Source organism: Mercurialis annua, linkage group LG3 (genome assembly GCF_937616625.2).
Source record: "Mercurialis annua linkage group LG3, ddMerAnnu1.2, whole genome shotgun sequence".
Taxonomy (NCBI): Eukaryota; Viridiplantae; Streptophyta; class Magnoliopsida; order Malpighiales; family Euphorbiaceae; genus Mercurialis; species Mercurialis annua.
The window spans coordinates 2,551,762-2,568,680 of NC_065572.1; the positions used below are offsets into that span (position 1 = coordinate 2,551,762).

General features: G+C 34.5%; 5 protein-coding genes across 7 annotated transcripts; 2 read left to right on the forward strand and 3 right to left on the reverse strand.

Annotated features, from left to right (window-relative positions):
* Window positions 1–500: 500 nt before the first annotated feature.
* LOC126675340 (root phototropism protein 3-like) lies at window positions 501–3,038 on the reverse strand. 2 transcript variants are annotated; one of them, XM_050369969.2, is made up of 4 exons: window positions 2,899–3,038; window positions 2,705–2,774; window positions 1,146–2,267; window positions 702–1,064 (listed from the first exon to the last, which is right to left on the reverse strand). In XM_050369969.2, the coding sequence occupies exons 1-4, from the start codon at window positions 3,036–3,038 to the stop codon at window positions 702–704; spliced, it is 1,695 nt and encodes a 564-aa protein (XP_050225926.1). The 2 variants fall into 2 exon arrangements, with proteins under 2 accessions (XP_050225927.1, XP_050225926.1); XM_050369970.2 differs by lacking the exons at window positions 2,705–2,774; window positions 2,899–3,038 and adding an exon at window positions 2,377–2,475 and having other exon boundaries at window positions 501–1,064.
* A 436-nt stretch (window positions 3,039–3,474) lies between these two features.
* On the forward strand, window positions 3,475–4,131 carry LOC126671286 (uncharacterized). The gene has a single exon (XM_050365046.1). The coding sequence runs from the start codon at window positions 3,475–3,477 to the stop codon at window positions 4,129–4,131; it is 657 nt and encodes a 218-aa protein (XP_050221003.1).
* A 2,268-nt stretch (window positions 4,132–6,399) lies between these two features.
* LOC126674496 (alpha-crystallin domain-containing protein 22.3) lies at window positions 6,400–8,606 on the reverse strand. The gene is made up of 3 exons (XM_050368945.2): window positions 8,460–8,606; window positions 7,468–7,847; window positions 6,400–6,899 (listed from the first exon to the last, which is right to left on the reverse strand). The coding sequence occupies exons 2-3, from the start codon at window positions 7,835–7,837 to the stop codon at window positions 6,658–6,660; spliced, it is 612 nt and encodes a 203-aa protein (XP_050224902.1). The 5' UTR covers window positions 7,838–7,847; window positions 8,460–8,606; the 3' UTR covers window positions 6,400–6,657.
* A 680-nt stretch (window positions 8,607–9,286) lies between these two features.
* On the forward strand, window positions 9,287–12,998 carry LOC126670972 (increased DNA methylation 2). Its single transcript, XM_050364641.2, is given in 5 exon segments — window positions 9,287–9,433; window positions 10,017–10,113; window positions 10,464–11,345; window positions 11,348–11,419; window positions 12,635–12,998. Coding segments are annotated over 4 exon segments (1,233 nt in total). The 5' UTR covers window positions 9,287–9,433; window positions 10,017–10,082; the 3' UTR covers window positions 12,883–12,998.
* A 405-nt stretch (window positions 12,999–13,403) lies between these two features.
* LOC126674861 (nuclear transcription factor Y subunit C-9-like) lies at window positions 13,404–16,198 on the reverse strand. Of its 2 annotated transcripts, none has more exons than XM_050369389.2 (3): window positions 15,911–16,198; window positions 14,134–14,983; window positions 13,404–13,659 (listed from the first exon to the last, which is right to left on the reverse strand). In XM_050369389.2, exon 2 carries the CDS (start codon window positions 14,934–14,936, stop codon window positions 14,160–14,162), a length of 777 nt encoding a protein of 258 aa, XP_050225346.1. In that variant the 5' UTR covers window positions 14,937–14,983; window positions 15,911–16,198; the 3' UTR covers window positions 13,404–13,659; window positions 14,134–14,159. The 2 variants fall into 2 exon arrangements, with proteins under 2 accessions (XP_050225346.1, XP_050225345.1); XM_050369388.2 differs by having other exon boundaries at window positions 13,404–13,656; window positions 15,911–16,193.
* Between the last annotated feature and the right edge of the window lie 721 nt (window positions 16,199–16,919).

Sequence of the window (16,919 nt, forward strand, 5' to 3'; positions counted from 1 at the left end):
TTGATTAACAGAAAAACTGATTTTGATTAAAAAATTTACGAATTTAATCAACAAATAAATTAATTTTAGAATTAAATATTAATCGTGTGCAAATTCAGTAGATAAATTTAAAATTTAGTCTCATAAAAACTGGCTAAATGGATTTTGATATATACATATTTATATAATTTCACTTGTCTTATTTTATCATTAGTATTAGCTATGATTTAAAAATTGAATAGATGAATAAATTTCTAAAATTCGTGATTTGATCGGTTGGATTAGTTTTGATCAGATCCGTCGAACTTGATGTGTTATCAGTTTTCTAAACCGAACTGGTCTTTGATTTCTATTTCAACGGGTCGAACTGGCTAGGTAGGAAGCTAATATGCAATTAAAGTAATATATGAAGGTGAATAACTAAATTTCAGGTCATTAAGCACCCACATATAACATCAAAAAACTAAAAATATTTTCCCCATATGGGAAATTACACGGTTGCAGAAACTGTCTAGCTCAATTAACAACTTTTGATAAGTTGAAGTAAGAGGCATTTTATTCAATAATTTGCAATACATTTAATTTATCAATTGAAGCCATATAAAAGATGCTAAGCTGCAACTTTTCGAATTACCTAAATCATTTCCTATGTTGCATGAAAACTTCTCGAGTTTTACATTTTGGCATTTCATTTATATTTTCAAAAATACTACACAAACTCACTAGAAAGTGCAGCCCTTTACTTGTCTCTGCATCTGCATTTTACACATTTGCAATGCATTTAGTTGCATCTTCATTTTCATAACCTCAATTTTCATCATCTTAATCTCGTTTTGCTGCGTCACGCTCAGGCATCCCTTACTCAATCGGATAATAGATTCACTAATTGTTCTTTGATAGTCGGATACACTGCCTGTCATTGGCTTGGCCATCTTGACCTGTTCAAGAAGGGAAATTCTCATTGAAACATACGAAGGTAATCTTTGATTCTTCATTGCATGACCGCGAGCTTCTTGCGATAGCTTATGATAATCCATGGCTCTGCACACACTTGTTCTTTCATCTTCTGTTAGACTAGGATGTGCCTGCAGTAACCAAGAGCTCACTATCACATATTTTTATATCAGATAGATAATAAACATTGCAAGAGAGAATATGTTAGATACCTTGAGATACACGTCTATGGCTCTGTACAAGTTGTCATCACGAACTCTTGAATTTTTAGGTAATACGTCTGCAATCAATTGGAACTGTTCAACTGAAAGTTTCTCATCTCTGGAAATCATTGTAAGATATTCATCCATCAACCGACCAACGACGTGCAGTCTCGGCGCTGGATTCCATATTAAAGAAAGATACGATTGTACTACCTTTAAGACAATTTTCACATCATAAAGAGTAGTGCTTTTGTCATAATTCTTGACTAAAAGATCTGAAGCAGAACATTGCTCCAACATACAAGCTATTCTTCGTTCCAATTTATTCAATTGTTCAACATTAATCCTCATCATAGTCCCCAATTTGAGAAGGTGAAGCAGAAAATTGCAAGAAATTGAATTTGTCTCCTCGGGAAGAACATTAATCAAGCTTTCTGCTGTAACTTTCAGTAATCTATGCGTTCGATGTTCCGGAAGATTGTGTTTGCCGAAATGAATTTGAGAAATCCATTTTGCAGTCCAGTGAGCTATGCATGATCCAACCAGCTCTGATCTCACCCCTTTTCTTTTAACGTATTCAATGACTTCAAGAAAATGATCTATTCGAAGAAACGAAACATCTTCGAACCACCAGTTCTCAGCTACAGATCCATGTTGCAACTTTTCTGCATTATTTGATTGCGTTGTAAACTGAAATGTATCATCACCTCTGGAGGCAAATGTTTTCGGGTCAATACTTGCTTTCCAAGCAATGGCTTCAGAACATCGTTTCAGAATATGCAATTCCTTTGCCCAAGACGAAACAGCCTCACAGCTTTTCAATATCTGAAATATGTCTTTCCATGATGTGAGCAGCATGAAACTCAGAAACGTCTCGGTCCTGGAAATGAGATTTCCTCGTTTAAAATCCTCACCCATTTCCAAGAAATGTGCAGCACAAATTACAGGAGCAACATTAGCTGCTGTTAGATCAACTTTCCATCCATAGCAGAATTTGACCACTAACTCAAAGATATCAGCTCCGCCTGGAAAATTATCTATTTGAATCTTAGGAACATTAGTTTTCTCTCCATAACTTCCACTCTCGAACACTAATCTATTCAGATATCCACTTTTTGAAACCATAGCAAGCTGAGCGCAAGATGTAAAAGTTCATAAGAAAAGTGAACAATAATTGTAAATAGTTCAGGACAAGTAAGAAATACTAGAGCAAGTAAATAAACCATTTGTAAGTTCACACCTCTCCAGTGCTGAAACAAAGACTTAGGAATGAATTTTTTTAGGGTTCCTAGAGGTGTAACTGAGCCAAGTCAAGTTGAAACACTGTCAAACTCGAACTCAACTCCAAAATTCGATTCTGTTGACTCAAGCAGTGTCTCACAAGCTCATTGTCGGGCTCTACGACTAAATGACTTAAGTTGACCTAAGAATTTCTCTTATTCCAGAGTGTTTTATGGTCTAAAACTGTACATGAAATTTCTAGCAGCTCAAGAAAGATGCAGCGAACATTAAAAGGGACAACACGGTGCACTTTCATATTTATACAAAATGACAGCATATATCTGCACCTTGTGTAACTGAAACATTGAATCTCCAACTTGTATGATCAAATCACTTGCTACTTTTGCATGAACAATCCTGCAGAAGTTAGCAGAATCAAAAACCATAAATAAATATTTCTTTATATACTGCTAGAGAGTCTAGATTGCTGGTGCAAAGTGTATATGAATCCGGAAATACTACGAAAAGAAAAGGGAAGTACCAATCCTGATCTCTTCTTTCAAAAGATTCAGCAACCATACTTGCTTTGGCTGGAAAAACAACACATATATTGTGCTTAGCACCAGTTACAGAACCACCAGTGGCCTTATCTGATCTACATGCAAAAAACTGACTCTTCATTCTTTTTCACAATTATCTAGTTACAGGCATAACCCACAAAGGCCCGACTGAGTATAAATAGAGAGCTGTTTTATAATCACAGCCTCAAAAGTTGAGGAGGGTTCAAAAGAAATACTTGGTGGAAAATAGTTATGTCATTAAGAGAGTTTGTTGCCTTCAGCTATCAATCTTCAACACCCCATGACACTACCTGCTCTACATTCTCATCCACTAACTTTACCTTAGAAGCAGAAATCCAATCAACTTCAATCATTGAACAGTTTCACCTCTTTGATCTGCCACTTGTTTGCTACTTAAATGAAATTTTTTTTGCCTACTTCTAATCTGACGTGGCCGCCTTTTTGCCAGGTCAGGCTGTCCACATCTATATAAGCCATTTTTTAATCCAAATATCATTGCCAACGGTAACCATATGCATCTCATAGAACACAACACAATGTTAAAAACCTTTCATTTCAAATCTCAACTTTTTATTCCAAAAAGTTCTGATTTATGGAACCCTAATGGAGAAATTTTCATCAATTACCCAAAATCCCCCATCTTTCGATCTTTGCCTTTGCTTTCACATCAAACCCATATCCCAAAACCAATTATTTCAGCAAGAAATAAAAGAAAACGATTTGGGTCTATAAAATTAAGGCAAATTTTCCCCAAATTAGTATCCATTGCCGCATCGAATCTCAAGATTTTACCAGAGCCATTCAATCTGGTTACTACAGAATTTCTCGGCGGCGGCGGTAGTAACGGCGGAGTTGGAGGAGGGGGTCCATGGTTTGATATGTGGGGAAGGAAAAGGAAGAAGAAGATAAATTTAGGGTTTCTATTGGTTCTTGAATTGGGACTGGTGCTGCTTGCCAAAGAGTTCAAGATTGATGCTTTTTACAGTGTTTTGATATTGGGTTTAATTTTGATTAAAGGGTTTAAGAGAGGGATTACAGATTTGGTTGTGCAGATATGCTTTGTGGGTGCTTTAATGGGTTTGAAATTGAAGAGAGGAGAAATGCAACAATGGCTGCAAAAGGTTAGGGTTTGTTCCCCAGTTGTGGAGCTTGTTATGGGAAAGAGAAGCAGAAATGGCTCTAGATTTCTCTAATTTTTGAATTGTTATCTTTTATTTGGTATTTGAATTGTGAGATTAACCAATTTAATTAAAAAATTTCATTTTCAAAAAGTAACAATCATATAACAGTGCTTGTTTTGAAATTGTAGATTGATCATTGACTATGAATTGAGTTTTCTAATCAAAAATCTGTGATTTTTGGGTTCTTTGAAGTTTGAACAAGAGCAATTTTTTGAACAGAGTGAACTAAGAAAAACACTTCAAATGGAAAGAGTTAATTAATAAATAAAAAGCTCAATTAGTATTTTTTTATATTAGGTAAGAATTTTCTAAAATAAATATCCTATAATAAAATTGTAGCTTAAGTGGAAATTAAATTATGAAATTTAACGCGATTTGTAATTAGAATACAAATTTTAAAATTTGACAAACTTGGTCATCAACTTTTATGTTTTGGCAAAATAAAATATCAAGCTATTTTTCAGGAAAAAAACACTGATATGAACATCATAAATACATCAACGTTTTTCAAACGTATTTTGATTTATCGAAAATTAAAAATTAATAATTGATTTTATCAAATTTTTATATCTTAAATTCTTAATTATGAAACAAACTAATTAAACCTAAAAACTTCCCCAATAACAAAATATATGTGAATCACTTTCTTTTTTTAGAAAGACTTTGCTCTCCTATAGAATTTTACCAAATCAAGGACTCTAGCAAAAAAAAAATGTTATAAACAATCATCGCCACGAATTAACCAAATCAAAATTAAACCTCTCCTGCAAATCATTCTCTTCCTAATCACAATTTAGTACAATGGCAATGACCTTTCCCTTACAACAATTCAAACCAGCCCTTATTTCAAAACACACTCTTTTCCTAAACCCAATTCGAAAAACAACATTAATCCCATCAAAAGATCAAAACTTTCAGTCATATTCTTTGTTTTCACACAAAACCCACATCAAAAAACCTATCTTTTGTGCTTTGAAGACAGAAAAAGCATCTGGGCCTCCAACTTTTAGTGAAATTTTGGAATCCTTAACTCCAAGTGAGCCACCGTGTGGTGGTGGCGGTGGTGGTGGAGATGAAGGTGGTCTTAGGTTTTGGAATGAGTTAAGCAAAGGAAAGAAAAAACAAATTAAGGAATTTCTTTGGCTTATGGCGTTTCATGGGTTGAGTTGGTTAAAATCTGGGAAAATAAAGAAGAGTGAATTTTTTCCTTTGGGTTTGGTTTTACTTCCGATTATTTTGAGTGAAGCTGGTGATAATGGTGGTGTTAAAGATGCAGCCTTGGGGGCTTGTCTTCAATGTGGTTGGATGGGTTGGACTATGTGGAAGATTGGCAAGTCTTTCATCAGAAATGGCTGACTGTAGGGTTTCTTTTTTTTTTTGTTGACGAGGACTCACTCCCCCGAGCCGATGCCCATGATCTGTTAAACTCCGGGATGAAGGGATTCATTTATAGTTTGACATTTAAAGTTTTAACTAATTATCCTATGATCTTTTCATTTTCCTTGTAGAATTTTGTGTTTAGGTTTGTTTGTTGAAGTTATGAAGTTAATAGAATGAAGATGAACTTTTGATGGTTGATTTTCTATTTGCTTGAAAGGTTGATTTTGTATTATCTGTTTGAAATTCATACTTGATTTCAGAAGATGGGATTATATATTTTCTTATAAATGATGTGCATGCGAGGAGTGTAATTGAATCGAATCAAAACACTGTCGAACTCAAGCTTGAAACTCGTTCAATTTTAGGAGCTCGAACTCAATGGTCACGAGCTTATCAAGCCAAATATTTTGATGCTCAACTTGGTAATGAACTCGAACAGCTCGAATATGAGCTAGACTTGATATTAATCGACTTGGTTACGAGTAATTTTCGAGTCAATTACGAACAGCTTGCTAGTTTACCTGACTCAATTACACTCCTAGGTCTAGATGTACTAGGCAGTAGTTGCCTCCTCTATGTTCTGTGAATAGTTTTCAAAGTGATGATTTACTATGATAAGTGATAACCTATGATGCACATACACTTATCAAATCCTACATTTCAGCATGAGAAGACTTCTTAAACTCTGTAACTTTACATTTCAACGCTATTTACATGATAGTGTATGTTTTCAGTTAAAACTTAAGGTGGTCTCTATATGATGTTCTGGGGTTCTTCCTTCCTGGTATAGATCATCTAGGCTCTCTACATTCTATTGAACCCTAATAAAACAGAACAAAGTTCAAAGATGAACCACAAAGACTCACAAGGGGAAAATAAAATGTAATGCAGCAAATGATGTAAAGTAGAAATGACTGAACATTGATAGACATTAGTATTACCATAAACTCCCTCGTTCAACAATCACAAGGGAAAAGCTGCACTGAGTAATTCCTCAAATACAACTATTTCAGGTAGTCATGTGTCGCCTTCTACAAGCCTAACTTCACCCAACTCTAGCTTATTGTCCTTATTCTACAATCACAAAGGGTACAGAGTCGACTCTCGTCGAGGACTTCATACGGGTAAAGGGACTTCATCCTTGCTTCCATGTAATCTTCAGCCATGTTTTTTCTTCACAATCCCCTCTAGCATTCCATCGATCCCAAAATGACCTGAAAATTTTTGGTGATCAACTGGACCGGGTAGCTGGAATGTGATGGAGAAATGCCCGGGCAGGCATAGATTTCGAGATTGCATCTTGAATATTTGGGAATTCTTGCACACTATTTTCTCACCAGTAGTTGTCACTCCTCTTATATGTATCTTCCCATCAGGTTCAATATCACAACTAAATTCATCTGCAAGGAGTTATAAATCGGATTGGCCATAGCAACAAAATTCGTAAAATGTATAGGCATATGTATATGGTACCCAAGTCATGAAAAACAACTAAATCTTTGATGGCTTTAAATGATAAATAACAACAAAATCTTAAGGGCATGAATGACCCTTTTCCATTCCAATTAAGCTTCATATGTGCTTGTTACTCTGTTAGTCTGTTGTTTGTTTTGAAATTTTGAAAGAGTTTTTACTTTTTAGATTCTAGTTAGGTAAATGAAACGTCTCTTTAAATCCCTTTATTTTTTCCTTTTTTATTTATAAATATTCTCCAATTAAATGATGGAATATGAAAAGGCACAAGCAACGGTTTTTATTTATTTTATTTCTCTTTTAATATCTTTGTGAATCACGCGATTCATAGATTCATTTCGATTCACTGCCGAATCGATAGATTACTTAGCAATTCCCTTAAAGATTCGCACCGATTTATAGGTGAATCAGATCGTACAATTCGTGATTCGAATGGTACGATTATGATAACAGCGGGTAACAAGATATTAAAAACTGCAAGGTGGTAGAACTTACTTCCATTGTTTGCTACCCCAGGGAGGGAGACGCGAAACAGATAAGCGTCGTCACATTCCCCGATGTCCATTAATCCTAAAACCGGCCCCACCATTCCCATGGCAGCACTCCCGGTTAATGCAACTGCACTTTTAGCAGAAACCAATATATTGTCCCATTCTTTTCGAGTTGTGCTAGAATCGAGAAGTATCATGGAAGGCCCGACTTCTTCGACAGATTCGGCATTACCCTTAGTTGGGATTGGAGAAGCATGATAACCACCACCAACAGATGTAGGCGAACCAATGTATGGCACACTATTAAGAGGTTGCACCGAAAGGGGAATCTGCTGGGAATTCCGAAATTCCGACTCATATTTCCGCCCACGCATGCTAGAACTCCTAAAATTATTGGCATGAAAATGCATCATTAATCAGACAAACTCTTCACTCAGCATGAAGTTATACAAGTCTCCACGCAATTTAGATGCACAACCAACGGAATAACAGAAATTGTTCGCAATTAAGCAAACGCCAAAACATAGACAAATTGTACAATCATACCATGAACAACCTAATTAAATACGATCATGCAACCAATTAATGATGCGAACACGCAATTGGCCTCTTTGCATCTATAATAAATCAGTACTAAACATTTTTACGTGTATGAAGTCGTCTTAAATAACTCAGAAACCCTGTGCATTTGAGCATGAATTCATGCAGACAAACTCCAGATCAATAAACCTCGCTGTATAATACGTAAAAGTCGATAACAAATTACACTAAAACATTTTTGGGTTATGTTTCCAATTTGATAGAAATTCTACATTTTGAACAAGGAGAATATGAATAATCAAAAGTTTAAGCATTATTATATGTATAAACACTAAAAATTATAAGTTAAAATACAAATTAATGGCTGAAATCATGTTAAATCAAACAACATACGGTAAAATTTCACTAAAAGAAACAAACCCATGAATTATTTAGCCGGAAAACGACTCAATTTACCTGATCGGAAATGAAGTTAGGTCACCAATTGACTGTCCAACGTTGGAAAAAGAAAGGAAACAGCTTTAGTTTTAGCTTCACTGTTTCCTAGTTCTTTTCGAGCTCAACAAGACAACAATGGTCAGTGGTGTTTGGTTTGATGATTTAGTGTTTGGATTCCTTCCTTCTACGACCTGTCGTACTATGAATGTCGGGTCAAAACCAGCAGTTCCGGTTCGAAACTGGCGGTTTATGATTCAAGAAACACTTCGACGGGTCCTTGACAGGTTTAGGTCGGTTTGGAACTGACAGATTCCGGTTTTGGCTGATTCGAAAGATAAAAAACAGTTTATAAAAATTAGATTTAAGTGTTTGAAATTAAGTGAGAACTAAAATTAATTTAATGTACAAGATTAACCTAAAATTAAAAAATTAATTTAGTTTACTGTAATTTTAATATTAATTATTTATATACAATAGATAAAGTCATATATTATTATAAAAATAAATAAAATCAATTGTTAGTATTTAAAAAGAGTAACAAATTAAATTATATTAAAAACAAACAAATAATAATGTATATATTTATGGTTGGATATATTATAAATAAATATAATATGAATGTATGATATATATATATATATATATATATATATATATATATATATATATATATATATTAAGTATATAATTTTGGAAATTTATGGTTTCAAATTGAGTTGGCTCGTAACCGGCTATACTAGTTTAAACCCGATTCAGAGTTTAACCATGCTGGTTCTGAACTGGTTTACGGTTCAACCCTCCCATGGCCACCACCTCTGCATAATCATTAGCTGACCAACCCATCTTTTTAAATTAAATCACCAAATTGCCCCTATGGGTAATAGTGGAATTGCATGTGTCGTCGTGTTCCCGTGTTTGCGCTGTTCTGTCTGCTCTCCCTGTGTTCATAGCAAAAAAATCCCAAGTTTATAATTTATCCTAGCTCACTCTTGGTAAATTTATGTATAATGTGCATGTTTATGTTTTATATCTGATAATACATTCCATTGTCTTCTGATTTCTTCGTTTATTTTTTCCTTTAAATTACTTTAATGGGTATGTGTTTTTGGTCTCTAAATTGAGTTTTATTTTATTGCATTCAGATGTTTTTTTGTTCTTATGGGGGTTTTGATAACTCATTGTCTGTTTAACTTTTGTGATCGAGGTGATATGGTAATTTCTGATGATTTGGATTAATTTTTAAGAGATTATGGTGGTGTTAATTTAATTCAATGCAACTTTTTTGTTTTTGTTTATTTTCCTTTTTGATTTATGTTTTGTCTATAACTTTAATCAGGGTTTTAGCAAGCTAAGCAAACATGCTAGATTTAAAATATTGTGACTGTGCCTTAACTCGCGGCTATGTTCGCTAAAGAATCCAGCTGAAATTCTGCAAACTATTATGTATTGCTAACATTAATGTGCATGATGTTTTGTAATTTGCTTGAAGAGTTCATTAGTTTTGCATGGTTTTGTTTTATCTGTTTGGTTATTTTACACTCACGGTTGTTGAATAGATGATGGTCTTATTCGTAGGTCCCTTCTGGATGTTGGTGGCTGAGACATTTGTGGAAGAGCGTCGGGTTGAGTTAAGAAGTTCCTATGGCGGATTTTGAGCTGCCAAGAGATAATTGTAATCGAACTTCTCACGTTTTCTTCTTTCCGTTCGGTTTTGATGCATGTTTTAGTCTACGATTGTGGTTACATGATTTGTGCCTGTGAAAAGTAAATACTACCATAAACTTTTGTAGTTAAGATACCTTTTTGCTTGTTACCTTAATTGAATGCTCTTGAGAATAGCAAAACAAAGTGAAACTTGTTAATTTCTTAGCATTTTAGGTATAGTACTTGTTTATTATGCTCATTCTTTCCGATATAAACAGACTGCCGCGTAAGTGATATTATGAGCATTGAGTTTTAGTATTTTGCATCAGTATGTGAAAATCGTAAGAACTCACCTTTTCCTAATGTTGTGACGTGCAGATCTTGATTCGCTGTATAATCATAAGCGTGAAAACTCTTATTCAGGCTACAACTCACTTACTGGATCAAGTAGGATGGCCAACAGTGACCAGCGCTTCCTCCTTTACTTTATCACGGGCACCTACTTTGGACCTGATCTGAAAGAGCAGTGCCCAAAAAAGTCGATTTTGCAAAGAAGAGCTGAGGGACTTTCAGCATATACATCTGATGAGTTGGCTGGTTCACACATGAAAACAGTAGAAATGGAGCGAATTTACTATCATGCACTTCGGAAGGCAGACGAATCTCTCTCTGTCGAGTTACCTCTGTTGCACCATTTCTTCCATGGTACTTTACCTACCACTCATAATGATCCCTCTGTAGCTTACCCTCAATTTCCTGAACTCTTTCCACCTGAACTTCATCCTCATTCACAGCTCAAAAACAAACACAAAATCATTGAAAACATCATTTTCATCAATGATCCAGATACATCTTACATTAAACCAGATGACATCGACAGGTTTAAAAAGCTAACCGGGCTTCAAAAGCTTCGATTGGATCAAAATGCAGCAAGGTTCCATATATTTGGAGATGACAAAAGCTTACACAATGTGTTAGTGCAGAAGGCTGGATTTGTTGCAGAGTTCCCTCCTGTTGAGCCTTTTCATAGTTCATCTCGAGCAAAACATCCTGCAAGTACCTTGCAAACCGAGAATGGCTTGTCTCCATTGCAGCGTGACTCAGCCGTGCCAACCAGAACTGCAGAAAATGGCTGTCCAGGAATGCTCTTTCTCCCTTCCTGCCCTAATAAAGAAGAGTTGGCCAGGATTGTGGTCTCTGGTAAAAGTGGATTTGCAGTGACTGGGAGTGCTGCTATGGGGAAGGTGGGACCCATAATTGACTCATGGACATTGGTGAATGTGACGATGCCTATATGTTTCGCATATCCCTTCCTGGAGTGAAAAGAGACATGGGTGAGTTTCGTACTAGGATTAAGAACTTTATGAATTTATTAATCATTTTCATAATGCATGTAGTTTGCAGTTGTCTTTATATGGTTTCTAGTAATGTTGCACGAAAACTCGTCGAATCCTACGTGTCAGCATGTTGTTTGCATTTACAGAAACACTTTTGAAATTTGAAACTGTATATTTATAATCTATTCTTATAATGCATGTAGTTTGCAGTTGTCTTCATATGCTTTCCAGCTATGATGCACGAAAACTCGTCGAATCCTACGTGTCAGCATTTCGTTTTGCATTTATGGAAACACTTTTGAAATTTGAAACTCTATATTTATAATCTATTCTTATGAATATGTTGTTTCGTCGTTTTCTTTTCAGCAGTTTCTGTTTCAACGTTTCCGTTTCCACACGACATATTCCAGTAACTTCTTCTTAATTTTCCATCCTTGTGTATCTGTATTTTGCTAGAGATTGGTTATGAAAATTGTATGCCATCTGTTTGGACAAATCTTTTATTTATTATACTTCCATATAACATACATTTCAGATATGAAAACATTTAAGTTAAAACTATAATCAACTCCACTCTTTAAGATCCTTTAATACCTTTTGAAACTTTTTTGAATCCTTAATCATTCTACCTTACTCATCCTAATATATGTTGCACTAAAACTTTTCAAACTATGTATTTCAGTGTTTAATTTTCGTTTTCAAAAATGCTTTTTAAACTTTGCTGTTTTTCGTTTCTGCATTTTCCATTTCAGTATTTATGTTTTCGCACGACATAGCTTTCCAATAAAATCTTCTTAATTTGCCATCCTTGTCTATCTGTATTTTGTTAGAGATTGGTTACGTAAATTTTATCTATTATTCAGCAGCTTACAGCAAGACACCCATTTGTTTGGACAATTTTGTTATTTATTATACTTCCGTAGAACATGCATTTCAGATATGATAACATTTAAGTTACAATTATAATTAACTCAATCACTTTAAGATCCTTAAATACCTTTTCAATCTGTACTGTATCCTTAATCATTTTACCTTACTCGTCTTATTATACATTGCATGGAAACTTTTCAAACTCTATATTTTGGTGTTTTAGTTTTCATTTTCAAAAAGGCTTTTAACACTCCAAAATTCTATATTTATAACATATTCTCGGTATTTCCTCATTTCCGTGCTACATAGATCCTAATTTGTTAGCGTATGACCTGAGTGCAGAGGACTTCAGCTGTGAAGTTGAAAATGACGGAAAGGTTATGCTAAAGGGAGTGACAACAACTGGGGAGAAAACTGTCTACAGATTCTCGCAAGTCTTCAAAATGCAATCGAAGAACCTTTGTCCAGCAGGAGAGTTCTCTATTTCATTTCGACTGCCCGGTCCTGTTAATTGTCAACAGTTTTGTGGTAATTTTGGCACAGATGGGATTTTAGAGGGGATTGTGATGAAACAGAAAGATGATAAGTAGCTCTTTTTTTGCCTTGCTTATCAAGCATCAGCTGCTTATCTATGTTGGTTTACAAATGTATAGTTGCAAAATCTGAAATGATTTCAATTGAAATATATGAAATCTTTTATGTACAAGCTTTCTCTACCCTTTTTATCTCTATTCGTTTTTAGTCTGAACGGAGACGTGCAAAAATTTATGAGATGCAAAAACCAAACCAGACGGAATATCCTGTAAATACATTAAAACGTGCCTTTTTGAATTGCAAAAGCCAATAACCAAAATAGTTATCCTATTTGATAAAAAGAAATTATTTTCTAAATTCGGTTCAATTTTAAAAATAGAAATATTTCAGCTTGGTTTGCAAAATCTTTACATCTTTATGAATTCAGTTCAGTTTTGTTTTATGAAAAATAAAATTTCAGATTGATTTGGTAAAAATCGAATGCACACCCCCATGCAAATTCCATTCACCCCTACGATATCAATTAAATTAAGCTATAATAAAACAACCAATAAATAGAGAAAAGAAGCAAATAATATTAAAGAAAATAATTCTGCTTCATTCTAAGCAAAAATTCCGAAACAAAATAAGTTTTATGGTGAGCAACAATCCAAGCATTTAAATTTCCTTGCATACAAAGGCTAAAAGATGACGCATAGATATCCAATGCTACCAGAGACAAACAGCTTAGTCTAAAGATCAGCGGCGCCTTTTACGATTATAATATATACAGTCTTTGCCAGTTTTCAGCTCCAATCTTGGGCACAACAAATGCTGAGAGCCTCCCTTATCTGCTTCAGATTCAGAGTATTTTTCAATCAATATAAAGAATCAATGACGCCAAAATCGAAATTATTAAAATATGCAAATTCCATCAGAATACTATATTTAAACTGTTTGCATGATGACTGAACATTCACTTTGAGAAACACGCGGAAAAATGATGAATAAAGAGCTAAACGAATGATTAGCTAGTGCAAACACTCGTCTCATTTCATATGCATCCGTTAATGCTCAAACATTGTCTAGCATATATTAACTCTATATGAAAAAAACATGCAAATTTGGTTATTCATTTCGCCACTATTGAAAATCTTCCGCAGGAGACTTCGCTCAATGTTCTAAAATCACAGCAGAATTAATCATTGCTACACTATCAGATGCAATGCTATGGTTCTCTATGACATGATCGTGTGTATATATAACAGTTATTAGCTATCAAAAACAATTTTGAGGTGCAGTGGCAGATAATTTAGAAGAGAACTTACAGTTGCTCGACTTTCATATACAAATGCTACTGATCGGAGGGTGATTGTTGTTGTTCGGATCCCTGCTGCGGCCACATATGTTGTGCCATATAGGCATGAGACTGCTGGGCATACATTGATGGGTCCATTATAGGTTTGCCCATCATCATCCCAGGAGTTCCAACAGGAGGTGCATGCTGAGGTGGCATATAGCAATACGGAACATCAGCAGGGGCCCCGACAGGCATTGTTCCCCTTGATATTGATGCCAGTACTTCATCTTTCAGATCTTCCCTGGGTACAATGTCAACTAAGAAATCAAAAATATCAGTCCTAGTAATCGCTGCCGCAATGTCATTCTTTTGAAGTGTCCTCCTTTTATTCTCCTCAGTATGATTCCAAGATCGCAAAGTCAATTCTAAGATAAACATTTCACACGCCCTAGCAAATACAACAGGGGCCTCAGCTGAAATCATCCTTACATCTTCGTCAGCTTTCATGATCTTTTTTATCCTAGCGAGAGGAAGACTGTGATTCTTGAAGTCGGTCACTTTGTCGACATCTTGATATTGATTTGCCCAAAAAGACTGCAGCTGTTGCTGTAGTTGTTGCTGCTGTTGATGGTGGATTTGCTGATAGGCAAGTTGATGCTGTGCGAGTTGCGCTCCGGTTGGCTGACCGGTATTTTGAAGGGCTGCAACTGACCCTGGCGTTTGTGCAGAAGACAGTTGGTTCGGAAGATATGGACTTCCGCCATATGGCATTTGACCTGCAGTAGTCACTACCCCAATAGCCGGGGGCTGTCCATGCCCTTGCTGGTCCATTGTAATGCTCTAATGCACGTAAGCTCAATACACAAAATTTAATGCGCCTGCTTTTAGTGCAAGGACGAGAAGATATACGAAAAAATAAATTAGGCAAAATTTTCACTATATACATGCAACTGATGCTGAAAGAAACGCATGAATATAGATTGTTAGAAGTGTTAATGTAATGCAGGCATGAGATCTATGTTGCACGAAAACTTATTGAGTAATAAGTTTTTCAGCATTTCATATTCATTTCCACAAACATTTTTAAAACTCCAAAGCTTTAAATTCATAACGTATTCTTATTAACTGTTCCGGCATTTCATTTACGTTTCCATAAATATTTCTGAAATTCCAAAACTTTATATTTATAACGCACCCTTACCAACTGTTTCGGTATTTCATTTCCGTTTCCATAAAAAAAAAATCTGAAATTCCGAAACTTTACATGTATAATATATTCTTATTAACCGTTTCAGCATTTCATTTCCGGCTCCACAAATATTTCTGAAACTCCGAAACTTTATACTTATAACCAGTTTCAGCGTTTCCGTGCAACATGGCAAAAGACAAATCGAACTCCAACTCAAAGTTTCCAAATACAACAGAAAACATCAATCAAAAGGGGACAACAAAAGAAACAAGCCAATTCATAAGAAAGTCCTCAATAATTTCATACTAAACATAGAGAATTAACTCAGCCATCATAGAACATGAAAACTTTTAAAGACTAAACCATTAATTGCTTCATCATTAATGAAAAACAGCTCTAATCATATTAATTAGCTCTTCAACAAATCAAAGCAACCAATAAATAATCAAAATAAACATCAAATTAATATAGTAATTAAAGATCACAGCAACCTCACCAAAGATAATCATAATTTAGAACCTAAATTAATAAGACACAAATAATCATAATTAGCTATACAACTTATGCATGTAATTTTAGTTTTTTTGAGGGAAAAAAATTAAGAGTTTGCTGTTACCTTTTCACTCTGGCTTTTGCTTGCAATAAAGACCCTGAAAAATTAGAAAATTGTTAAAAAGATAGGAACTTTTGAAGGGAAAAAAAGTTTGTATGAGATCTAATTGGAATTAAAATCAATGGGTTTGAAAGATCAGATTTTTTTTAAGGATTTGTTCTTGGTTTTATTTAAGGAATCAAACAGAATCAAAGGTTGTCTTAAAAATTGATGATGTTTTAAATATAAATATGCTTCAAATGGAAGAAACCTAATGATTAAATAATTAAATAAGAGCTTTGAAAGCAAACAAAACAAAAAAGCTGAGAGCTTTGGCTTCCATTCTGACTCGTTTTTGGTGGAAGCTTTAACTTTTATTAATTTCTTTTTTGCCCTTTTGACCAATTTACCCTCCAATGTCGTTATTCTTCTGTTTCAAATACGTTGTGTTTGGCTACATGGATTACCAAAAGCATACCTTTGTCTAGAACTTTTGTGAATAAATCAATTTTTTTAGGTCCTTAAACTATACGTCTTTTCATTAACCGGTTCTTGAACTAAATTTTATCTTTTTCTGGTCTCTAAATTTATAGAAAAACTTGTCTTTAAATTCTTCATTAAGTGTGTGATTCACACTTCAAAAATGGCGAGTTACTTGTTAAAAAATGGCATATAACTAATGAAATTTCTAACGCAATCGGAGATACATCGAAGAACTTGCAGACACGTTTTTCCAAAATTAAGTGACTAGAAAGAGACATAATTTAGTTTAAAGACTAGTTAATCAAAAAACTTATAATTTAAATATCTAGTAATGGGTTAAACCAACTTTTTTTATTGTATTTGAGGATAAATTTTAAAATGTAATTTAAATAAAAAATATTTGTCAATTTTTTATTAATTAAATATAAAATATTAATATTATGCATTAGTTATAACAATGATTTATGCAGATAATATTTTTAATTTGTTTCCAATTATTGGGGAGGAGTGCTTGCGGTGATGAGTGTTTGTTGGGAAGAGGAACCAACTC